This window comes from Haemaphysalis longicornis, unplaced genomic scaffold, assembly GCF_048455015.1.
Source record: "Haemaphysalis longicornis isolate Haplotype H1 unplaced genomic scaffold, Haemaphysalis longicornis Haplotype H1 scaffold_10, whole genome shotgun sequence".
Classification (NCBI taxonomy): domain Eukaryota; kingdom Metazoa; phylum Arthropoda; class Arachnida; order Ixodida; family Ixodidae; genus Haemaphysalis; species Haemaphysalis longicornis.
The window spans coordinates 154,548,064-154,571,063 of record NW_027526204.1 but is presented as its reverse complement, the minus strand read 5'-3'; the positions used below and the strand labels follow the sequence as shown (position 1 = coordinate 154,571,063).

Sequence of the window (23,000 nt, the reverse complement as noted above, 5' to 3'; positions counted from 1 at the left end):
AGCTCACAGACCTTTTCCGTGTGAAATAAAGTGCGGTGGTCGTCGCACTCTGCTTCAAATTTTCCGTGCTTTGAGGAACAAATGGGTGAACTACCACTTGTCACGATTTTGGAAAGCTCTCAGTGATGTGTGGGGTCATCAGATAACCTTCAGATAGGTGTATCTTATATTTGAATTATTGATACACCGAGCCATTTCGCGATCCCCTGGGACTTTGATTTTTGTATAACATGCAAAGCTCACCAGAACTGTCATTTTATTTATTTCCGGTTCCTGCCTGTCACTGGCACTCCTGTTGGCTCAAGCACTCATCAGAGCTGTCGCTGCAACCGATCTTTCATGAAGTCCCACAATTAACCAAAGCCGAAGTTGACAAGGCTCTTAAAGGCATGGAAAGTGTTAAAGCTGCAGGTGACGACAGCATAAATGTGGATCTATTAAAGGAGGGAGGAGATGTTGGATTGCAAAAACTTGATGCACTATTTTCAGAATGCTTAAGAACTCTAAAGGTACCCATAGACTGGAAGAACGCCAACATAATTCTCATTCACAAGAAGGGGCACACCCAATTTCTCATTGCAGGCAGCGAGTCCAGACTGCCAGAACTTCCCTCACCCAAGGGCTCACCCACCATGTTCGGAGGAGGTGAACATTGCAACGCACGAGAAAAAGGAAGTAACCGAAAAGTGAGGCGCACCTTGTTAATTTGTTTCCAACTGCCTCCCGCGACTCCTGTCGTTCGCGGTCAGACTGCATCTGGAGAATGTTCTTGTCGATGAGCTCCTGCCGGTCAGGCCGCTGGGCTAGCTTGAGGGCCAGAGAGTCCTTGCGCGCTATCTTGGCCGCCAGACGGCCTGCACGGGCACACGGCAATCACAAAGACAAAGCACAAGCTTCATTCGTCAAAAAGACTCCCTCGTCTATGACGCCACAGAATCTTGCCTGCGCTTCCCATCGCCAAGAAATATGATTAGGCAATGTAGCTGAGCCTTGATCGCATCACCTGAATGCAGCTAAGCAGCAGTTACCACACTCATAACCACATTTTTAGTGCTAGCCCATATTACAACACTGCACCGCAAAGTTCAAAAGCTTTTCAACGTTTCGTGCATTCTTTCAGTTGAAAAAATCTTTCATAGCTGGACTAGAGGTGACTGAATTATCAAAGGCTAGCTTTCTCAAATGAAACAAAGTTGCATTTTGTCTTGGTGGCCCCTTTGAAGGAAGCCCAGTAGAAGCCCACCATTCAGAATGCGCCACAAGATTGTGACACACCATGGTTCGTCAACATTTGACGCACTTTTTCGAGAGGCCTGTGTGGCCACTGACGAACCTGAACTGCAAAAAGTGTCTTTCAAACACAAAATGCACAGCGAAGACGCCACGTGTGCCAACATAGCTCTGGCTGCATTCGGATAAGTGACGCAGGCAGCTGCAGCTACAGACCACTGCCGTTTGTCACGGTGAAACCACGAGAACAAACCTGCACCTACGGGAGAGGAGCTGATGACGCGGGCGAAACTTGCTCCCGCACCACTATAAATGAACAGGTCATGGACTAATGGTGCCGACCGCAAGCTTGAACTGTTTACAAAGCGCAGTCAGGCATTTTGTTTGGTCCGAATGCTTCTGAACGATTCCTCGCTTTGTGCAAATATTTTACCTAAATAGTGCACGCTACCACTGGCATCCTCGTGGTGGGACAATTATTTGAAGCTAAATTTCAGTTCTAACAGTGAATCTGTTCTCGTTTGAGCCTTTTATGGGACGAAATGTGATAACGTGGCTGCAGCAATGGGGAGAGCAGGTGCCAAGAACACATGCAGCAAGAGAATGCCGCTTACAGAGGCAAAGCTTTTGTAAACTACTGAATCTGAACCTACGTCTACGTCTACCGTGCACCACAACCTACTCTGAACCAGGGACGTAGTACCCATACAATATCTAGCAATTTACAATATGCGCAGTTATCTACCTTTATCCGAGTGTGCCGGGTTATCACCGTCAAAGGGTAAACCTCGCGTGCAGAGTCGAAGGAGATCACATAACAGGCCTCGCTTCATGTCGAACTCAAGGCGGCATTCCGTAAAACAATGTGTTTGCTTACATTTTTTCTATCGAACAGCGGTTTCAGTGCGTGCGAAGCAGAACATAGCTTTGTCTTCGCCCGTCACGGGGTGTCTAGAGTCAACGAACGTACGCCATACCATGTAATGGGAGCCTGTTAGAAGGCGTAATTATTGCTGGACCATCCTCCACATAAGAAAAGTATTTATTCGCGATATGACAAAACTATTCCACTCGGTTTTGCTCAGTTTCCATTGATTGTGGCGCAGCGGCCAGCACCGGCAAACGAAACCGTGCAAAAATTAATGAGACATAAATAAAAAGTGAAGGCGAAGAAGGTGCAAAGTGCCTGCGGCCTTACAGCTAAGCAAAAGGCAACTTCCATTGCCACTTCTTAATGAAATTGACCCATCACAGACTTGAAACATGATGTTTCAGCCAAGTTTTCAGACACAGAGCATCGTGGCAGTGTTATCTCGCGCCTCAATTTGGTCTCTGCAGCGCAGGAATGGCGCTGATAAACAGCTTTGGCGCAACAGGGGCGGTTCGGCGCAGAATGGCACACGTAAACAAGTTTGGCGCTCAATGGCGCAGCTGTTCCACCCCTGCAGCATGATCTCTTAGGTCAATTGGATGCATTCTTGTCAAAAATAAGGGCGATTCGTTATGCTTTGGGTCAGTTTAGCCTCCTGCAAGCTTATTAGTTCAGTTCTCCTAGTGCGAGGCAAAGAAAGAGGTTGCGTGCGACTAGGCAGGCCGGCTTGTCCAGCAGCGGTCGTACCTTGCTCGTCGTCCCCGTAGTAGTCGCGCCAGTTGATGGGTCCGTCCTCGTCGTCGTCCTCCGCGGCGTGCCCCCCGCCAGACGCGGGTGGGGGTGGCCACTGGTTCTCCTTGTTGGTGCCCTCGTGCAGTGGCAACCCGGGAGGCAGGGGACTCTGGGCCCCAGGGCTCAGGTGAATGCGCGTGGGCCGCAACCTGGGACACCCCGAGGGAGCTTCAGCCCTCCGCCTGCTCCCTCGCACGCCGCCCGCTTTCCTCCCAAGTGTGCCCTCCACATCCCGAAGCTGGCAGGGTGCCCACTCCGACTACTGAGTGCAGGGACGGGGACGTCAGCAGTGGCAGGCAAGAAATGACAAACAACGGTGCTTCCTCCATGTTTCCAATGCGGGACATGCTTTTCTGGAAAACCCACTGGAGGAGCCAGCAGTGTCACCAACGGCAAGGGAAGGGAACCAAAAGAGCTTGGCACAATGGACGTGCTGCAACCCTACACTGCTTCGACTGGGCAGAAAGATGCGATGCATTTCCGGTAGGCACATGAATGCAGTGCGAGGCCATCTCCGATGGCGAAACAGACGCAAACAGAGGTCGCAGATGATACTTTCAGACGAAAATGAAAGGCCTTCCGAATGTCCCCACAACTGGCAAGTGCACTGGCAATGTTCCTACATACAGTGCAACCCCCATTATACTCGAGACGGACCACCACTGTCCTGGCAAACTCCCTCCAGAAAGGACGCCTTGCAAAGGCCGATTATACGACGCTCGGGTGCACACGGCCCGCTTCACACAGGGCAGGGGACAAACTGGTGCCTGCTCCCCCTTTCACACTGATTGGCGGCCTCATCCTTGTTCTTGACCCCTTGTTTGACACTGCTTCATGCGCAAGGCTCTGCAGGTGGTCCTGACCCCTTGCTCAACTGACGCCAGCCAGCAGGCAGGCACTGGAGGCGCTACTCGGTAGCAGCAACGCCAACGAGCTTAGAACTCATGGGAGTTTATTTTTTTTCAATTGGGATTTTAGCTACAGGTTCGTAATTGTGCAAGAACGTACTACATAAATATTGTAGTTTTAATAAGTTTCGTCTACCTGTCACATAAGACTGTCTGCTAGGCTGGCATTTACTTGCACCCCCGATCATAAGACACCGCTGTCATACGACGCTTTTGCGTGGTCTCCTAAAGGTCGTATTATCAGGGTTACACTGTAGTAGGCACAGAAACACAAAGCAACAAATTTTCATCCCAGCAAAACAAAGTGCCTATTCTGACGAAAAACTGCATGCAGACGAGGACGAAAAAAGGATTCCCGAACGTCAGCGCTGCAAACACGAGTCTACACACCGTTTTCTGCCAAAATACACAACAAAACCAACTAGCCCAAGTTCAAATCTTAGTTAAAGAATGGTGCCGGTTTTTATGGCTCAGTTATACACCAAGGTTTGAAGGGGCAATGAAGAGAAAATACAACTTTGCTCAGTTGAAAGAACTAGCCGTTGGTAACTCCACCAAGCCACAAAAGGTCTTTTTTTTTTTCCCCAGAAAAATACGCAACATAATATAAAACTTTCAAATTTTGTACTACAGTGATGTGACATGGACAGCAGTGACATTATATGGGCAAGTGGTTCAAATTAGTGGCTTCAAAGAATCTCAAGCGGTTTTTCCCATGAACCACACCTATATCTTGTCCATACGGCCCCTTTGGTTGAATTAGCAGCCATAAAGAATCTTGCCCCCCTCCAGACAGGACAAGTGGGGCTACCTGGCCTGTGCGGCCGAGAGTTGCTGCTGTGTCGCGTGGGCCCCGTTGACCTGCTGCTTCTTGAGTGCGCTCTTGCGGGGCAGGGCTGAGCTCTGGGGGGGCTCCTTGGCTGGGATCTCCTCCACCAGGGCGGCGGCAGCCGAGTCGAGCCCGAGCCGAAGCTCCACCGCGTCGCCGGCGGCAGCGGCCGAGTCGTCCGAGTCTTCCTCGTCCCCCTCAGGCGGCACCAACTGGCGGGGCGGCAGGGGAGTCTGCTGCCGCACTGGCTGCTGCTGGGCGCAGGGGGAGAGCACGGCGGCCGCCGGAGGGGGGGGCCCCGAGGGCTCGTCACCAGCGGCCGCTGCCAGCTGCCGATTGCGCTCCGCCATGGCGGCAAACCGCAGGTTCAGGCTCGAAGCCACTGCACACGCACCACACAGGCGCAGTCACACTTGGCCCCCATCCCTTGCGACACAGAACGTGACTGCACGAACTCAGCCGCACCCCCGTACAGGCCGCATCCACACACCCCTCTGCCAAGAAGCTGCACGCAAAAGCTCGATGCCAAACCCCCCCGGCAGACTGAGTGCCACCGGTTCAGTGCTTGCATAGTGTAGTGTGATGCTTGTAGTCTCTGGGCCACAGACACAATGTGGTTTCAGCACAAGTGGGTGCAACAAATTTGGGCTCGTACTCAAGTGCGAGTGCAGAGCGGGCCCCCTCTGCACTGCTATGCCGAGTGGGCTCGAGGCAAAAGCACCCATGCAACGCAGCCAGTGCTGTGGTTCAGCAAGGCCAGACTGGCAGGCAATGTTGGGTGGCCTGCTGCACGTGCACTTCTCCCACAGGTTGGACGCGAGTGAATGGGCACCCGTGGTGGTGAAGTGGCCACTGACCTTCGGCAAAGCGCAGGCCCAGGGTGGGCGACGGGTTGGAGAACATGGGCGGGGGCGGGATGGGCCCGATCTCGCTCACTGCTATAGGAGGCTCTGGCAGTGCCGAGAGGGTCAGGAGTTCCAGCGAGGGGGCAGGGTGCTCCCCAGCCCCTCCGTGAGGGGGGGGCCCCACGGGGGACAGCGAGCTCATGTCCAGCAGGATCGGGGGTGGTGCCGCTGCTGCTGGGGGGGGGAGGGGGCAGCAGGCACACCGTGCAGGGGCGGCGGCACAACATTCACACGCACACCCACGGACACGGTGGCAGCACGGGGGGCAGGGGGCGTGGGGGGCAGGGGGCCGGAGAAAAAAACAAAAAAGAACAGCAGGCAGGCTGTGTGAAAAAGCAGCGCCTACGTCCTCTCACAGCGACATGCTTGGGACTACGAATCCTGCACACCCGACAATCTTGCTGCTCCATGCCCCCCCAAAATTTCACCCACACTAAAACCTCGTCCAATTACAAGTGTGCCAAGGCAGCTATACTTGGGTACCAGATATGAACAACAATAGGTCATGCAGTGTATCACTCCATCGAAGCAACAGACCTAAATGTCGACACACGTGTTTTGAAAGATTTCATTTCATGCCTGCCAGGTGTGCTTTTTCTCACGCAGTTTGCTTGTCGCCACTGCAGTAAACTGTGATCAGGTTGAGGCCCAAAAAAATCCCAGACACGACTGGTGTCCCATTCAAAGTACACAGTGAAGTACTCTCTGCGTCGTGCAACAGAGGAACAGCGGCTGGGGTGTTGAGGTACAGGGGCAACGTCCGTCGTCGATCTAAAGTTGTACTTGAATATAGCCACCCCTGGTTGGAGAGCTTTCACAACAGTGTTTTTGCTCAATTACCACCAGGTTTTGTCAAGGAATGCTGGGCGCAAAGGCCAGGTATGAAAGTCGGAGCCCGAACTACTGCACCTAATCAATGTAAAAATGCCAGAGACAACATTCAACTTCGCTAAAGATTCTTGCGGTAACTACAAAAAGCAAGCTTAGAGGCAGCCCCAGAACAATGGGACTAAAGCCCTAAACTACACTTAGCTTGCTTAGGTATTTTTGTTGTTAAATTTATTTGGAATGTGAGCGCGGCCATAAATGCTAATGAAATCTACTAGACACGCATGGTCGGCAAATCCACACCTTTTTTTAGTGCCAACATAACAAACGTAGTTTAGAGAGGGCTGGTTATATATACAGTTTCCACAAGCCATAAACGGAGTTACTGTTTCACTAATAAAGCGACACTGTTCTTGAACCTTCCAGCCAGGTATCCACCACTTCCCAGGTTATGAATCCCACACTACCGCATCAAGGCAGCCCTTTTGACTGCAGGCATTGTTTCATCTATTCATTCACAACCAGGGTAAGCTATGTAGTGTTTCTACTATGCCAACGACAGTTCACTGGTGCATGGACAATGGCGCTTGCCAGTACAGCACCCATTGTTGGAAAGAATGCCTCTGGTAAGCTTTTCTCCCCAAGAAAATGCAGGAGCCTGGTTTGTTTCCTCACAACAGGCAAGAAATAACAGGTTTGCTCCTACTGGCTTCTGTGAAAACAATCCAACACCGATTGGTGTTGCTTAACTCTTTCCTTAGGGCGCCAAAGGCCATCGGACACAAACACCATCTGGCGTATTTATTGACAACTCTTTTGATTTTATCTTTTGCCGACACTTGGCGTGCGGAGATGGCGCCGAGTGTGCAATTTAAACCCACAATGGCAGCGAGTTGCGTGAAAATGGCGTCCACTTGGCAGGGACTTCGGCTGCTGCTGTTGCCCGATTTTTGTTACCCCACCAGCAGTGGCGACTCCAGCAACGATGCGGATTAGTCAGACTTTAGTTCTCATGAAGACTCTCCCATTCAAAAGCCTCAGACTTCGACAGGTGCTGCCAGGTTAGGTTCGTTTGCAAAACCTGCTTCCTATCTGACGACTGCGGTTTTACTTTCATGTGTAGGGTCTGGACACCGTGTGGCGAAGATATTTTGCCAAATGCACCGCGCACCACTTCTGAAGAGCGCTGGATTTTTCTTGTTTTTTACCTCTGAACTGATACGGATTTTGTGTGAGGAAACAAACAAGTATACTTGGATTCCCATTTTAGAGAGACCAACTTACTCTTGAGTGGCTTCGAGAAGTGGCACAGCCGTCAGGGCCACTAAGTTGGCGAGCCCGCAAAAATCCAAAACTTGGTGGACAGCGCTGATATGTACATATTGATTCATAGCTTAGGAATGTAGGAACAACTTGCATATATTAGAATTCCGAAAATAATTTTAGGCTCAGTACTATCACATACACTCGAACACGGATATATTGAACATGCGTATATCGAATTATTGTCTATATCGAACTCATAAATTATCCCCTTGAAAATTCTGTGTAAAAGTATAGGAATTCGTACGTTTATATCGAACCGTATTTTTCCCGACATTGGGTATATCGAACGCCGCGCGAGCTAGAAGGTGCTCTTCGGCGGTCGCTGCACCCCCGATTGAGGTTGATGAGGATTTGGAGGAATGTGCGGGCATGGCGAAGACTGGCTCGTGGAACTTATCCCCCCTACCGGAACGAATTTGCACTTGCCCAGTCGGGCCCCGCTACCGGTCGCCGTAGCGTTAGCGGACGGAGCCCGGTATGCTAAAACTCTCTAGGCACACAAGCCCGACCGCTCGGAAAATGTGACAGTGCGAGGTAGGGACGCCCCTACTGCGCACGTCCTTTTTTTTCGGCTGCGTACGTTCCCCGGCTTGCCGGAAAATAGTTTTTTTTTCTCTCTCTCTGGGTCTGTCTTCCCCCGATGTCGTCTCGGGAAAGGGAAGAGAGAATGAAGGCGCTGACGGCCTCCTCCTTCTTTTGCATTTTGCTGCTGTTGCTGCTGTTTGGCGAGTTGTCCCGCACCTTTCGGGGATCACTGTTTCTCTCGGAGATGACCATCGCGAGCGCTTTGTTGGAGTCCGTTCAGGGAGCCTTGGAATTGTTACCTTCAAAGTTCTTGTGGTACGTGCGCGCTGTTCTTCTTTTACGTGCGTGTTGTGCATGGTGTGCGAAGGCGCAGCGCAGCGTACTCCTAGAATTTTCTAGTTGTGCAGCCTCGAGAAGATCGAGACCAGAGTCTTTAATTTCATTTCCAGGACGAAGAAGCAGGCCAAGATCAGCGATTTTTTTTTTCACGGAATTAAAGCGTTCTGTTGCGTCGTGAGTGCGGAATTAGTTGTCATTCTTGAATGCGACGATCGGTAAGTGATCGTCTGCCATAGTGAGGTTTCAGAGCCCATATTTTTTATATCGAATTTTTCATACATCGAACTATTTCACGATCCCTTTGGAGTTCGATATATCCGTGTTCGACTGTATATACATTGTGTGCATACTTTCTTGTGCATTTTTTTTTGTTTTTGACCAATAAACTACACATAATTGTACTTTTTGTAAAAGTGCTGTAATGTGTTTGAGAGAGTAATCTGTAAGCTACAATCCCGTGCTTAGCAATGCTAAATGTGTCCAGCAGCTCAAAGGGGAAAAAAGTTGTGGAAGAACTCAAAATCAGCCATTTTTCCGTTGTAACGAAAGAGTTAAGGATAGTTCAGGTGAGCATGCATAGGCGAGTCAGCAGGACAATGCGTTTTTTTTTCCTTTTCATGCCAACGCTAGGATAGTGCAGCAGCCTGTAGACTGGCAATTCTGAAACACAGCAGAATGTGCTGTACTAAAGTGCTCCGTCTGTTTTAAGGAGCTCAGCTGTGTGGTGGCCATACACATACTATTGCAAATGTTTTTTGTCCGCTGTGATTTGAAAAATGTTTTTCAATTTTGGCAGCAAACAATTTTCTGCCCACCCTGCCCCTCGCCCCTTTACTGGCATTAAAACAAATCACAAAAGACCAACTACAGGTTCAGGTTAAAGAAATGCACACAGTCAACCCTCGTTTAACACGCCAGCAGTGACTAGCACTATGCAAACCACCACTGGGCGCAACGACAAGTGCCCTGCTGTATAACCAAAGCCCCTTGCACACAGATTACAGCAGTCAACTGGAGCATCTTCAAAAATCAGTGCCTTGTTTCGTTTCACGCTTTTGGTGCCATCTCTGCTCCACGAGTGGCGGAACTCGACGCTAGTTAACCGCGAGACAACGAGCAACCTGGCCACCCAGCGCCGGCACTGCGCTTCGGAGAAGTGCGTGCAGCATTAGTGAAGGTGGACGCCCTATTCCAATCACAATTATGGGATTTAGCATGCCAGCTCCACCTGGGCCACGACGTGCGCCATAGTGGAGGGCACTGAATAAACGGTGACCACCTAGGGATCTTTAAAGGGGCACTGACACAAAAATTTTGCATCTTTTTTTGGTTGCGATAAGTAGCTAATGACTAGGGATGGGCGAATATAGATTTTGAGGTTCGAAGCGAATTCGAAGTGAATAGTGATTTGGTCGAATAATTTCGAATCGAATAGTTCGAATAGTGCCCATTGCAAATCACAAAGACAAATGAGCAACTTGTGACCTGACTAATGTACACATTTTTTTCTAATAATTAGAACTCACGTAGGCACAGCATTGTGTAAAACTATTACCAGTTGAACATTTATTGCAAAATCTTACACACAGCTTTCCTTTGCTGTATTCACAAGTTTTAATGAAGAAATGCCTGTTGCGCCACATGCTCTAGGTGCAGCAGTTTCCGCCCGCTGCTCATTCGCAAGTTTAAGCGCCGCCTAGAAACTCGCAGAGTTGAGCGCCGCCTAGAAGCTCCGCTAAAAAAAGAAGTAATGTAGCCACTAGTATCCTCGGCTGTAGCCAAGCAAAGCGCAAGTGGCTGGCCGCCATTTTGAATAGGCTCGCTTAGTGCGGCGTACTGCCGTGCTGTGCGAGCCTATTCAAAATGGCGGCATGCCTATTCAAAATGGCGGCCTGTACAAGTCTGCTGGCTTGGTGCCGCTATGTTTGGAGCGGTGTCGTTTCAGTGCCGCCTTTTTTTTTTTAACTTAAGTGTGCTGGCGGCCGAGAGCTTCGTCGAACCTCTAGGCATGGCAGCAACTCGGCAGTGCCAGCACTGATAATAGAAATGTCCGCGTCGGTGGGTCTTGAGCCAAGCCTGGGGTAACTCTCGGAAAGCTTGACCGAAAAGCTTGGCTTTTAGCTGCCTATTCGGGAGCATCGAATAATTCGAAAATATCGAATACCTGCATTCGGATCGAAGCGAATAACGAATAGAGAGCTATTCGATCGAATATTCGACAATACCGAACATTCGCCCATCCCTACTAATGACCTATTTAGCACGTCTAAAAACCTCATTTGCTTCAGCCCATGACGTTTGTTTAATTAAAGACATTTTTAATGCGGCCAGTTGCAGCTTTGGTTTTGGAGGGTGTGGCGAAAGGCTGGATTTGGTATAAACAAAGCTGCCCACGTGACGGTTGGATGGATATCACAGAGCAGACAGAGCTGCAATAGCACTGTCAATTTGGCATGAACGGTAGTTTCTGCTAATGCCCATACGTACTGATCTCGTCAGCCGCTTAATTAAAAAGAGACTGTGGACCGTGGACGTGGTGCTGCCACAAGTGCAAATTCTGCTGCAACTAGAGAACGACGCACGAGTCAGCGGGTGGGGATGCACGCTGGGAGGAGCCGGCCGGTCTGCCTACAGGTCCACCTACAGATGTGTTAGGATTGACACTGCGGCGGATATTTGATTGCTGCTCTCGTAAGCAGTGCAGATGACGATTTTTAATGCAATTAAAATGCAATTAATGCACCCGGTATGTGCGTTCACACCAATTTAATCTCCAATTATCTCGCCTTCAAAATTTCCGTTAACGTGCACTGAAATTTCGACACGGGTGTTTGTACTTTCTGCCTCCATCTGACAAGCAGCCACTGGGGCTGGGACCACACCCGTAATGTCCTTGGCCTTAGCAGCACACCGCCTTAGCCACTCAGCCCCCATGGCGGGTTGAAGGCGAATGCTGCCCACGACGTGCATCCCAGGAATGCAGGGCCCCACAAGTGGGATGTTGGCCGAGTTTTGAAATGCGATCACTGCCCATCCACAGCAAGGCAGTGAATCGGACAAAATGACATGCCAAGCAATTGCATCTTTTTGAGTCTGCCTGTGCCACTTGAGCGCAAGGCTGCCCTACGCTCTGGCGCAGCTTCCATTCTGGTTTATGCCCATTTGTGCATACACGTGCACACATAGGTGCACATTTGTGTGTGGCATCCCAACACAGACAATGTTGTGAAACACCTTTTCAACATATTTGGTGAACAGCAGGTCTGCATTTCAACCCCGCTCCAAGTTTTAGTTTTGCAGCTCAGAACCGTACAAGTGGGATAGGATTTCTTTTTCTTTCAAATTTTGGTGGTTTTATGCAATGAGCTACCCCAGGGCTATGAGGAGAGCTGTAGGCAAGGGCCTCAGATGATTTCCAACCACTCGGGCGCCTTCAACATGCACTGCAATGTCGACACACGGGTGGTTATTTTTCAACTCCACCACAAAGACGGCCACTGCGACTGAACCCACATCCTTGGGCCCAGCAGCACAACGCCTGGCCCACTGAGCCGCTGCGGCAGGGGTGTGCAGCGGCTAGCAACAGGATTTCAGTGTGTAGTTAGAACCGAAGAAAAAGGTGCATTCAGGCGCGGCCCGCTTTCAGGTGGTGCAAACGCCGGGGAGCAAGCAGAGATAGTCGCCCCAGGAAAACAACTTTGCCCCGTACCTTCTGCACTGCAACAGCCTTTACCCTGAAACCTTTTGGGAGTATCTGTGGCAGCTTCTGCCATGCGCTCGGTGTGCAAACCTTGAGCAATGTAAACAGGACTTTTGCTGGCAGCACACGTGAGGGCAACGCAGTGGGGTGCACGAGCAAAAGTCCTGTTGACAGGAGAGAAGAGCACTCTGGAAGCGGGGGAGGCGCACAAAAATGCCAGGAAGGCTGGTTGGCAAGCCCACATGGAGCAGGGGTGGGCTGCACACGGCGCTTTGCCGTTGAATGCGTCAAGTTTCTTAATTGATTACGAGTTTTAACGCGCCGACACTACACAGGCGATGAGGATCACCATAGTGGAGGGCTGTGGATTAATTTTGACTATGTGGGGACCTTTCGAGGGGTACTGACACAAAATTTTGAAGGCGAGATAACTTCAGAGATAGATTCGTGTGAACACATATACATCATCTGCAAAATATCAGCGGTGAATACAGCCTAGAACATATTTAAAATCAATTTTAAAGTGTGCGAAACGCAACCGAGCAGCCAGCAGAGGACCACGCGCAATCGACATCCCGAGGATATTTTGTAAATAAACAACATCCAAACACGTCACGAGTTTGTGTTTGCCGCTTCCGCACGGCCGGCGTTTTTCGCCGGCTCGCCCGGCTCGCCGCTCCAATCGGAGGGCCGGAGGGCGGAGTGACTGTCTATTGATTGATTGTAGCGCTTAACACGCCGACGCAACGCAGGCGATTAGGCGCGCCCTAGTGGAGTGCTCCGGATTAATTTTGACCGCCTGGGGATCTTTAACGTGCGCCGAAATCTCGTGCACATGGAGGTTTTTGGTTTTCACCTCCATCAGAAAAGCGGCCGCCACGGCCGGGAATCCAACCCGCGACCTCGTGCTCAGCAGCGCAACGCCTTAGCCACTGAGCCACCGCGGCGGGTTAGACATGTTCCTCGGTGGTAAGGAATGCGCGCACTTCGCTCTTTATTGCAGTAGCAGTGCATATGTTCACAGTGTGCGGGCATCTTGACCGAGTGGAAATTATTCGCTGCAAAAGTTGTAGCAGACGGTCTGTGAACTGGTTTATAGCGAAGGCGATGTTCTTACAGGTACACACATAAAACCTTTGAACTTTTCAAACAATTTATTGTTTAAATATTAGCAAAATATTTTTCAATGAGACTTCTCCCAAAATTTTACATTATTGCTAATTGCCAGCTTAGTCTGCAGAGTAGTATGCACAACCGTGGTAAAAAGAATTCGCTTCACTTTCAATTTCCTTAGTTCTAATAGAGGATGCTTTATTTTGTACTTATACAATTACACACTCTTTGCATTTCTGTGGAACTATATATGAATTTGCGGCCACTAAAACGCCTCAACCCAAGCCAATGATGGAACTAAGGCGAACGCATGATCTAAGGGTGGCCCATGACGACACAGACGGCCTTGATGTGAGCCGCATGGACGCTAGCGCCAGATTCCTCTCTGGTGCATATTGCAAGAAACTCTGTGGCTGAATGATGGCTCGCAACCCTGTCCCAAGAGAGAAAGTAAGCTGGGCCCCCATCCCAACAGGTTCAATGCACTGAAAGTAGACCTTGTCAATTTGGCACACCAAAGTCAAAGGGCTAGGAATTAATTTACACCATCTGTGCTTCTATAGTGTGCACTGAAAATTTCAACACACATTTTGCACACCCTGGAAATGTAGCACCCACAGCTGAAGTTGACCCAGCTACACTAACCCTATCAGCACAATGCAGCAGCCATTGCCGCAGACAACTTTCTGTGACTATGCAGTCAAGGCTACAGTTGAACTATGCCATTTTGCTGCGCAGCGGAAAGCTCAACAAAAATAATTTGCTTGGTGTAACTCAAGCATTCCAGAAATATATAGTATTTCAATTTTTATCATTGGATTGATATTGCACTAAATTGTCAACCAGAGAATGTGAAACGGAGAACATTATTTTTTAGATTTTTAGGTTTGGTTGAGTCTTTTGCCACAGGCATGAGACGAGTTCTTCTCGGAAAAAAGCACGGCACCCTCGTTGACGGCTGTCCAGTAGCTCGCCACTTTATTCGCCAAGTTGAATTTTCGAGAAGTCTGACGACCAAAAGCCTTCAAAACCAATGAAGTAAGTGGTCTACAATGTGTATGCCCAAGTGAGACGGACACAACTGAGATTGTCCACTATTTCCGCATTTCGTTTGGTTAGCCAGCTTGCTGACGTAAGCAAATGCACTGCACTGTTGCACAGTTCAAGGCGGAGGTTCAGAGCGGTACCCTGAAGCCTTTCTTTGCGTGGCGACTGGAAGACCACCCAAGTTACTGGAGAGACAAGAGTGTGCAGCAGCACGATAGCTTCACCCTCCAATGCACTCGATGCGATCCAAATGGGATTTGACTTTGTGCCGCAGTGAGTGCATGCTGCTCTTTCAGTACACCGCATGTAGGCACGCTACACGTCCAGGGTGCTGCCCAGTTTTCAGCCCCGTAAAGGTTTATTTATCAGTGCATGCCCTCGAAATGGCAGTGCTGACAAAATTCACGTCATTTCTGGATGATACAGAGTTGGACGGCATCGTCCACAGTATAATTTATTAGGTCTATCCGAGTTCTCCAGCAGTTAAGGCGTTTGCCTGTGTGTAGAGAGAAATGAAGCGTAGGGAAGAAGACTCGGTTACTCTGGTAGAGTGCGCTGGTAGGGTGCACAGAGGCAGCTGGTGCCAGGGCATTTCTACCATTCACTCCAGATCTTGCAAGTGAAATAAGCAGTGGGAGCGGGAAGAAGGCCCCACTGCAGGGCACAAGACGGGAGGAGAAACAGCACTTCCTAGGGCAGCCAGATAACGTCACAAGCGCCAACTTAGTGGCATCTGTTGCAGCCACCACAATCGGCATTTCCCTGCACATCCTTGGAGTGGCTGCTATCATTTCACCCATCAGGTGCCGCTACTCTCTCCTTCGTGGTCACAGCTACGAAGCTTCGTAGACCACATTGGTTTCCACTGGGCCTTCTCGATTGACCAGTCCTGGAAGGTCCACGGGCAGTCCAAGGACTAAGTTCAGGCCGGAAGGCCCATAGGAATACATAAAAAGAATCAACCGCCGGATCGCGTCTCAGGCAGTCCGTGGACGATCCGGGACTGATAATCGAGGACGCCCATCGTGACACTACCTGGTCGCTGCAATGGGCCGTTCCGCCTGCAGGGCCACAGGCACTGAGCCCGCCCATCAGCAGTTGCCGCCCCCCCACTGCCGAAGCGAGGCTGCCACCTACCTGCTGCGGGCTTCTGCTCACTGGGGTGGTCCGGGTCCCCCCCAGAGGGGGGGGAAGAGGAGGGCGCTATCACAGGCGTGCTGCTATCAGGCTCTGACTCGCCGGGGGCAACAACAGCACCATTGGCTTGGGAGGGTGGAGGAGGAGGGGTGGTCGGAGAGGGAGGGGCTCCTGCAAGTGCGGCCATGCCAGGCGGTGCAAGAGAAGGAAGGCACACGGTGAGGCCGGGGGAAGGACGCGCTGCTGCTGCTGCTGCTGATCCCCGCTCAAAGTGACGGGGGGAAGCAGCAGTGTGCGAGGCAGGGAAGGATGATGGGCAGCACAGAACGAGAGGAGGAGGAGGAGGAGGAGGAGGCCCCAAGGGACGGGCACCACTGGCGAGCACAACAGAGAAAGTGGACAGCGTCAAGAGAGGAGAACAGCGGCCTCCCTGAATGCGACAGCACGGGGAAAGGCAGTGAAGGGGAAAAGGCGCAATGACCACAGATGGACAAGCACCGAAGTGAGGAGGAGTGCAGCAACACTTGGGCACAGTGGCATGGTGCCCTCAAACAGATAGTGCGAGTAATTGCGTGGGTAACAAGGTTCTGTACATTCACGCAGCTACCGCAAAAACATGTGAACACAGAGGGGTGTTCGCTTGTAAAAGTGGAAGCATGTCTGCTCCAGTCGAAAGACAAGTGTGTAGCTTATGTAACCGAAGCAAATTTCATTCGAGTCGAAGGGGCACGACTTTTTCTTTGCAGCATGCAAGGGAGACAATCTTAGTGGTGGGGTAAGCAAAGACAATTAACTGCATCAGAAACTGTGTGGGGAGTACACCACATAATGGCAGCATTCAGAGCAGGCATACAACAGCACCTTGGCTCATGTATCGATGCCTCTTTAGTGGAAACACAGTGCCAGGCTACAAACCGAGATGACAAGCAGCGTGAACGGCTAATAAAGGCCCCAGCATGGTGGGACACTGAAGCAGGAGAAACTCGGCAGAATACCACCTCTAGCAGTGAGACATCAGAAATGCCCGGCGACAACACTGTGCAAGGAGAGCTGCCAAACACGGCCCACTGCTGCCAGGTGCCAGCATAACCGAGCAGCCAAAGAAGAATTACTACAAGCCATTCACGGCGCCTAAAAATGCCATGGGCAGGGTAGGCTACTGGCTCAAAGGAAGGACTAGGCAATTTGGCGGAACAAAAAAGAAAGTTGCATTGCTAGAGAGCAGGAAAGGGTCTCAACGCAGATATTTTTTCCCACTGGAAAGAAGCATGCAAAATTTAGTGCCAACCATGTCACAAACGAACACTCCCAAGCTAAAGGTGTGTGGGAGGAGGGGAGGCATCTATTTTTACCACGGCTCAATGGAAGGGAGAAAATAAAAGCAAAACTGAAAGACCCCCACTGCCGGGTGTGAACGGGCGGCAGGCTCCGCTGACCCAGGGACAAGTGCGAGTTCCTACCCTAGGAGCCTTGGAAGCCCTGTGCAGCCTTTGGGCACAGCAGGGACGAGGCAAACACGTCGGCAGGCTGGCATGGTGGGCCGCGAAGCTGGGCAAGCGCACACAGCGAGCGGCGTACCGCAGAGACATGGACCGACCACGGGAGGTGCCAGGGAGAGACGGACCAGCAGCAAAGCACAGCAGACGCAAAGTGGCCCCCTGACAGACGACACACAGAGACCAAACTCAGCAGCCACCGACCGACAGGCAGGCACGCGAATCCGCCGGCGCCCAAGGCGAGTGCTCCCCGGAATCTAAGGCGCCAGCCACGTCACCGCCAGAACGGGGCCACGCAGCGGAGGGGAGGCGAAGGGAGGGGTGGCCGTCCCAAAAATAACCCGCCAGTTCAAGGTGGGAGCCCCAAATGAGCGGGAAAGGGGGAGCTCGTTTGTTAGGAGGGTTGGCACGCCTGGAACCGACAGCAGCAGGACGGGCAAAAGCACCAAACTCCAGTGCAGGGGCAGAATTCCCACCCACACCGTTATCGAGTGCTCGGCTGCAACTGCAATTGCTAGACTCCACAACCAGGGAGACACTTCATCGCTCAACACCAAACCTTGTGCGGGAAGAGGACGAACGAAGGACACACACACACGCGCACACAAAAAGGCCTTTTCCGCAAGAGTTTGCGATTGATGCTCACCAATCAGAGCTGCCCATGCTGCAGCAAGACTCACTTTTCCATGCACTGTTTTATCACATTAAGGCAGAAAGCTGAGCTAGTTGGTAGCAGACACACATGATTACTAGTGAAGCATAACAAGGGCGAGAGGACGAAACGCTGAATGACACTCGAGGTTTCACGCCACTACGAGTGTCACCTCTGTGTTTGTGTTATCCCTAAAAACCCATGAGCCGAGAGACATCACCTGTGAGTGAAACCAACCTGGAGGGAGGGAGCAGCAAAAACTAGCTTGAAGAGTGGGAAAAAAAGCTTCCCTCCAAGCCAAGATGCGAGACGCAGATGCCACAACAGAATGTTCAGCACGAATGAGCAGCAGAAGTGTTTTAAAGGGCACGGAGAGGCAAAAAACCGTGGGAGTGCACCTTCAGTGCAGCTCCAGCGCAAGCAATGTGGATGGGCCAGGGCGAGGGAGAACACGAGGGAGGGAAGTCCCCAAGGTCACGCATTTTCCATTCATGCAGCCTCCCCTTGAGGCTCGCAATTAAACCTCTTGGTGTCCAGCTCTGTGGCCAGCGCTGCGCCTTGCAAACCAACGTGGCGGCGCTTATGTTCCACCTGTACAGGCTGCCAAACAGTGCACCAGCCACAAAAATTCCTCCAGTCGACCCACCCACAGCATGTGAGGACCCAGATACACTAGCCAGCGAAGCCTACAAGCAGAACGCCAGGGGTGTACCAGAATGGACGAAATGTGGCCAAGTCCCTGGTTTGGGCCTCGGTTCTAGATAGATACACAGCAATGTTCCCCTCCCCAGAGTGCTGCTGAAAGCCAAAGCCCACCCACGTGAACAGCGTGCAGCTGATTGCTGTGGCTCATTACTCCTCTAAAATTTGCGAGCATCAACAACATGTGCTGTAGGTTAGTGGGTGGCATCAATCACTCAATCCACCAAGAGCACCACTAAAGTGGCTTATTTCCCTTGCAAGGATCCCCAGTACAAGGGTGACAGGAAACTCAACCCAAGACGGAGTGTCAGAATGGCCCCTTCATGGGCGTTCCTTTTCCGTAGCTGCTACGAAAGAGAAAACCTGCCACCGACTGCCAGCAACATCTGCAAATTGCTGCTTCCCAGCCCACGAACCGAGATCGTGTGCGGCTCAGCAGCAAGGCTGCTACATGCAAAAGTGTAACCGCAGCAGCCTGGCACCGCAAAGGCTGGGGAGCTGTCCGGTGCACAGTTTGTGCAGAGCGAACCCCTCGAAGACAGAGAAAAAGGGGAACGCAAACGGCCCTCACCTTTCTGCGTGGGGCTTCCTAGCTCACGGTCAGAGAGCAGGACACCTCGCTGGATGAGCTCCTCCTTCGTGGATCGCATGGAGATCTTGCGCTCCAGGGCTGCAGGGGCAGAAGCAGGGGCTTCACGGGACAGGTCATGCTATGCCCCCCCAACGTGAGGAGGGGACAGCTCCCGAGCCGCCCTCCTCTCTACCCCCCTCATTTTGCAGGGTTTTATGCGCCTAGAAGAGGGGCACCAGATTAATTCCACCACTCGGGGATCTCTAACATACGCCCAAATCTGGACATACGGGCGTTTTTTTTTTTTCCCTCTCCCCTGGGATCTAAGCCCATGTGCTTAGACTCGGCAGCATAACGCCCTAGCCCCTGAGCCACCAGTTTATCCAGTTAAGTGCCACACCAATGGCAGATAAGAAATGGGTCAAATTATTTACACTGAGAAGCCACCGGTCGTGTACGCCCAAGAAGGACACTGCCCGCGGCCCAGAAGAAGAAGAGAGGGGTGCTCACTGCGCGATGTCTGCTCGAACTTGTCGCTCTTCTTTTTGCGCTTCCACTTCCAGGGCTTGAAGAGGCGGCTGAGGGTGGCCAGCCGGCTGGCGTGCTTGCTCACCTCCACGGCTCCCCCGCTCGAGGCACCCCCTCCGGCGTGCGGAAGCCGAGAGTTGGAGCCCAGCGAGCCGGTCCTCATGTTACTGTTCCCGCACTTGGGACCTGCACAAGTGGCCGCCCCATCCCAAACATCAGCCACACTACTCCCTCTCCACTCAAAGAGTGCCACCAACAGCTGCCAGGGGTGGCAATTAAGGCTAATGTTGCACCACCTGTAGTAGGACAAGCAGCCTAGGTGTTGCCAGTACTGGAGCCGATTCCGGAAAGGACCATTTTAGACCACACAACAGTGCCTGGTAATACAGATCAATGCAGTTTCAAGGCACAGTTCTGTGTCAGGAGGATGGTTGCATCCTTACTTCCAGCTCGGGCACAACAGCGTCTCTGAAACTGCAGTGAACACTGTTCACAACTAGGCTGCAGCAGCAAAGGCAAATAACTGGAAACTAGTCCCTCGATCTTACCCTAGGTGCCTTCGTATGAGTGACTGCCAATGCATACAGGCTCATCCAATCTAATTCTGTGGCCACTAGGACTCGCTTGCTTCTAGTCTGTCAAATTCATGGTAAAACTGAAATCAGCAAAGCCCTACACAGCAGACAGATTTCCCTTACACAACTTGAAGGCCAACACATTTCTGCTTGTTTCACTCAAAGTTGATGCAACAAATCTGGGTGCTATGATTCGGAAGGTAGTGCAGGCCTGCCCACGCAGAACCTTATTCCTTCAGAGTTGCAGGGGCCACGAAAAGAAAATGCATTTGCCTCTGCTTAATTTTATCCGCTTGAGCAACCTGTTAAGAATGAAAATTTAAAACATCTTTGCATTTCATTGCTTCTGGAATTCAGGAGATGGCTTTGAAACGCTCGTTTTGAGGCGCCCTGCAGGCGACTGTGATATCGTCGGTCGGCTGTGCAATTTAGCAGTGACGTCATGTTATAACATTCCCGAGTTAGACGCACTTTGTGTACATTATTTTGCAAAGCTGTAAATTCGATATTTTAAAAATAATGTGCCCTCTATTGGTTGCCATAAACAGTTTTCTATCCACGTGACCGGCGGCGCAACCGCTTCAGTTGCGTGGCAACCACTGTAGCAAAACTCAGACCTACTGGCTGTTTGTACTCAGTTTCCCCGTGGAAGTTCACTTTATTTTGCCAAGTTCTTTTTAGAATCTTGAACTTTTCGTATGAAATGGAACAAAACCCCCAATGCAAAATAAATAGATAAAATAAAAGATTGCCCCATGTACGATTTTAACTTGAGGCTGCCGGGCCGGCCTGCATTGAAGTCTGAAATTTTGCCCACTCGACCACAGACGCGAAGAGCGCGCGCCCCTGAAAACGGTAGCGTAAAAGCCGCTCCGCATTTTTAGCCCAGCACTACGGTTTGTTTTTATAAATTCTATCTACCCGCAGCTTCAACTGCCAACTTACTCTTGAACACTTCTGCATTAAGCCAGAGGGGGCTTACCCAATGAAGGAAAAAAAAAAAAAAAAAAAAAAAAAAAAAAAAAAAAAAAAAACAGCGTAACCACATTGTTCGTGCAGGAAAGCAATCAAAAATGCACGATGGTGGGACTCTCCAACGCACTGTATAACTGCTTCTCGCTCGTTTTTACATTTGAAGAGTAACAGGTTTTAATATCCACCTACTCGAAGCTCTTTCAATAAAGAAGAATGTTGGAACAACATTTAAGACAACAGAAGTCAGAAAACAGGCAGCTACTCCAGTTGCCATCGCACTACATACAGAAAAGCAGGAACGTGCCCAGCCTTCCATTCACTTTATGTGGCCCAACAAGCACCACTACTGCCATCCAACTCCGTTGCTAATTTTGTCCACACCCATACATAGTTCTGTCGGAGCGCTGTAAAATGTCCGTGGCATTTCACCAGATTAACCGTCGTAACTATGCAACACTGTCTATGAATGACCTCAAAGGGGCCCTAAACAGGGTTCCAACGGTTGCGATTTTACGTGCGCAATCGTTGCAGTACAATTCAAAGAACGTCCTGCCGCAAAAATGGTTTAAAAGCGTTCAGTATTAGCCGAGTTATCGTTTATTAAAAAGGGCCCGCAACAAGGCCTGGAGCATTCCCCCTTTCACCGCGCCTCCAAATCACTGTGGAAGCGGTGACGTCACCAACCAGGCGAGGACCACCTAGAGAAACAGGGTTAGTTCGAGATGCGCGCAGCCATTGGCTGCGCTCGGCGGTACGTCACGCCTGTTTTTTTTTTCTTTTTCTTTTTTTTAGCAGACGACGGCCAATTTCTGCCTACTACATCCGCTACCGCTCAGCGGGGTCGGTCGGTGGCCGGCCCGCATCGAACGGCTCCTCGCGCCGGCCGCGCCCGCGCCGGCACGTCAGTTTTATAATAGCGGAAACGAGCGTTTGAAGGCCAGTTAGGGGGCGTCCAAACACAACATGCTCGCTAACGACAATAATTGAAGATTGCCACCCACGACTACAGCGGCTCGCTAGCGTTTCGGCATGCGGCGCTGTCGCGGTGAACTCGCCGCAGTTATCCAGCCACTGCTTTGCGAGGCTGCGACGACGACGATCCCCCGGGCAATCTTTCACTGCACTATCACCCCCTTTCACGTATTTTCAAACTGATTTTCAGCAATAGTCCCGCTCTGGCGGGCGGTGACAAGTTTTAGCTGCTGCGTTGTATCGTTGTATGCCGTATCGTGCGTGCACCGCACAGTGGGCTGCTTGTCGACCGTGCAGGCAGATGCTTGCCGCGGTCGCGCGTGTAGCGGGCGTTTGTGCCCACATAGGCGCTCCGTGTTTTTCAGCGTTATTCATACCTTGTAAACGACGCGCTATATCTACAAACTCAGCTAAGCTCACGGATGGCGATGATCTGCATTCGTCCGTGCCACCGGTGCAGGACGAATACGCCGTGCGGTCCCGCCGGTGCAGGAGCGCCGCGCGCAACCGCGTTTCCCCCAGAGCCGGGAACGCTGATTGGCTACAGCATTTAACGGGGCCCACCAATAGCGCAGCCATACTGTTCAGAGCTTCGTGCGTCACAGGGTGCGTCACAAGCAGTCTGTCGCACGTCAGAGCGCGGCAGTGTGGCAGCAAAAAAAGAAAGAAAGAAAGGATCTTTGTTGCGTGTTTGTGCGGCCCCTGCTTTATGCAGAGGTGTAATATTTGGTATAGATTGTCGTGAAGGGGTACTCTAGCGATTGCGCGATTGAAATGGCGACCTTCAGAAGCCTATTTAGGGCCCCTTTGAAGTGAAGTACTAATTTCCTTCACACTTTGTGCAATGTACTGGGGATGCTAGGGGCCTCTCGGGGTATTTCAGGCAGGGTGTGCACTTCTGGTAAAGTGAGGATACGTAGAACGGGCGCACCCCGGGGGGAAAGGTGACGAGGCAAATCACTGCCCTTTAGAATGGCAA

At 51.1% G+C, this 23,000-nt stretch overlaps 1 protein-coding gene across 9 annotated transcripts in view; it reads right to left on the bottom strand.

Annotated features, from left to right (window-relative positions):
• The window catches only part of LOC144159693 (phosphatase and actin regulator 1), a 116,002-nt gene that overhangs the window by 10,755 nt on the left and 82,247 nt on the right, over positions 1-23,000 (bottom strand). For 5 of the 9 annotated variants that reach the window (XM_077691339.1, XM_077691345.1, XM_077691341.1 and 2 more), the window contains 7 exons: positions 19,482-19,685; positions 18,972-19,070; positions 15,551-15,721; positions 5,488-5,709; positions 4,613-5,012; positions 2,849-3,042; positions 698-854 (listed from right to left, as the gene is read on the bottom strand). In XM_077691339.1, the coding sequence (XP_077547465.1) occupies positions 698-854; positions 2,849-3,042; positions 4,613-5,012; positions 5,488-5,709; positions 15,551-15,721; positions 18,972-19,070; positions 19,482-19,685 (1,447 nt within the window). The remainder of the gene's footprint in view (positions 1-697; positions 855-2,848; positions 3,043-4,612; positions 5,013-5,487; positions 5,710-15,550; positions 15,722-18,971; positions 19,071-19,481; positions 19,686-23,000) is intronic. The other 4 variants (XM_077691340.1, XM_077691346.1, XM_077691347.1 and 1 more) reach the window with 4 other exon arrangements.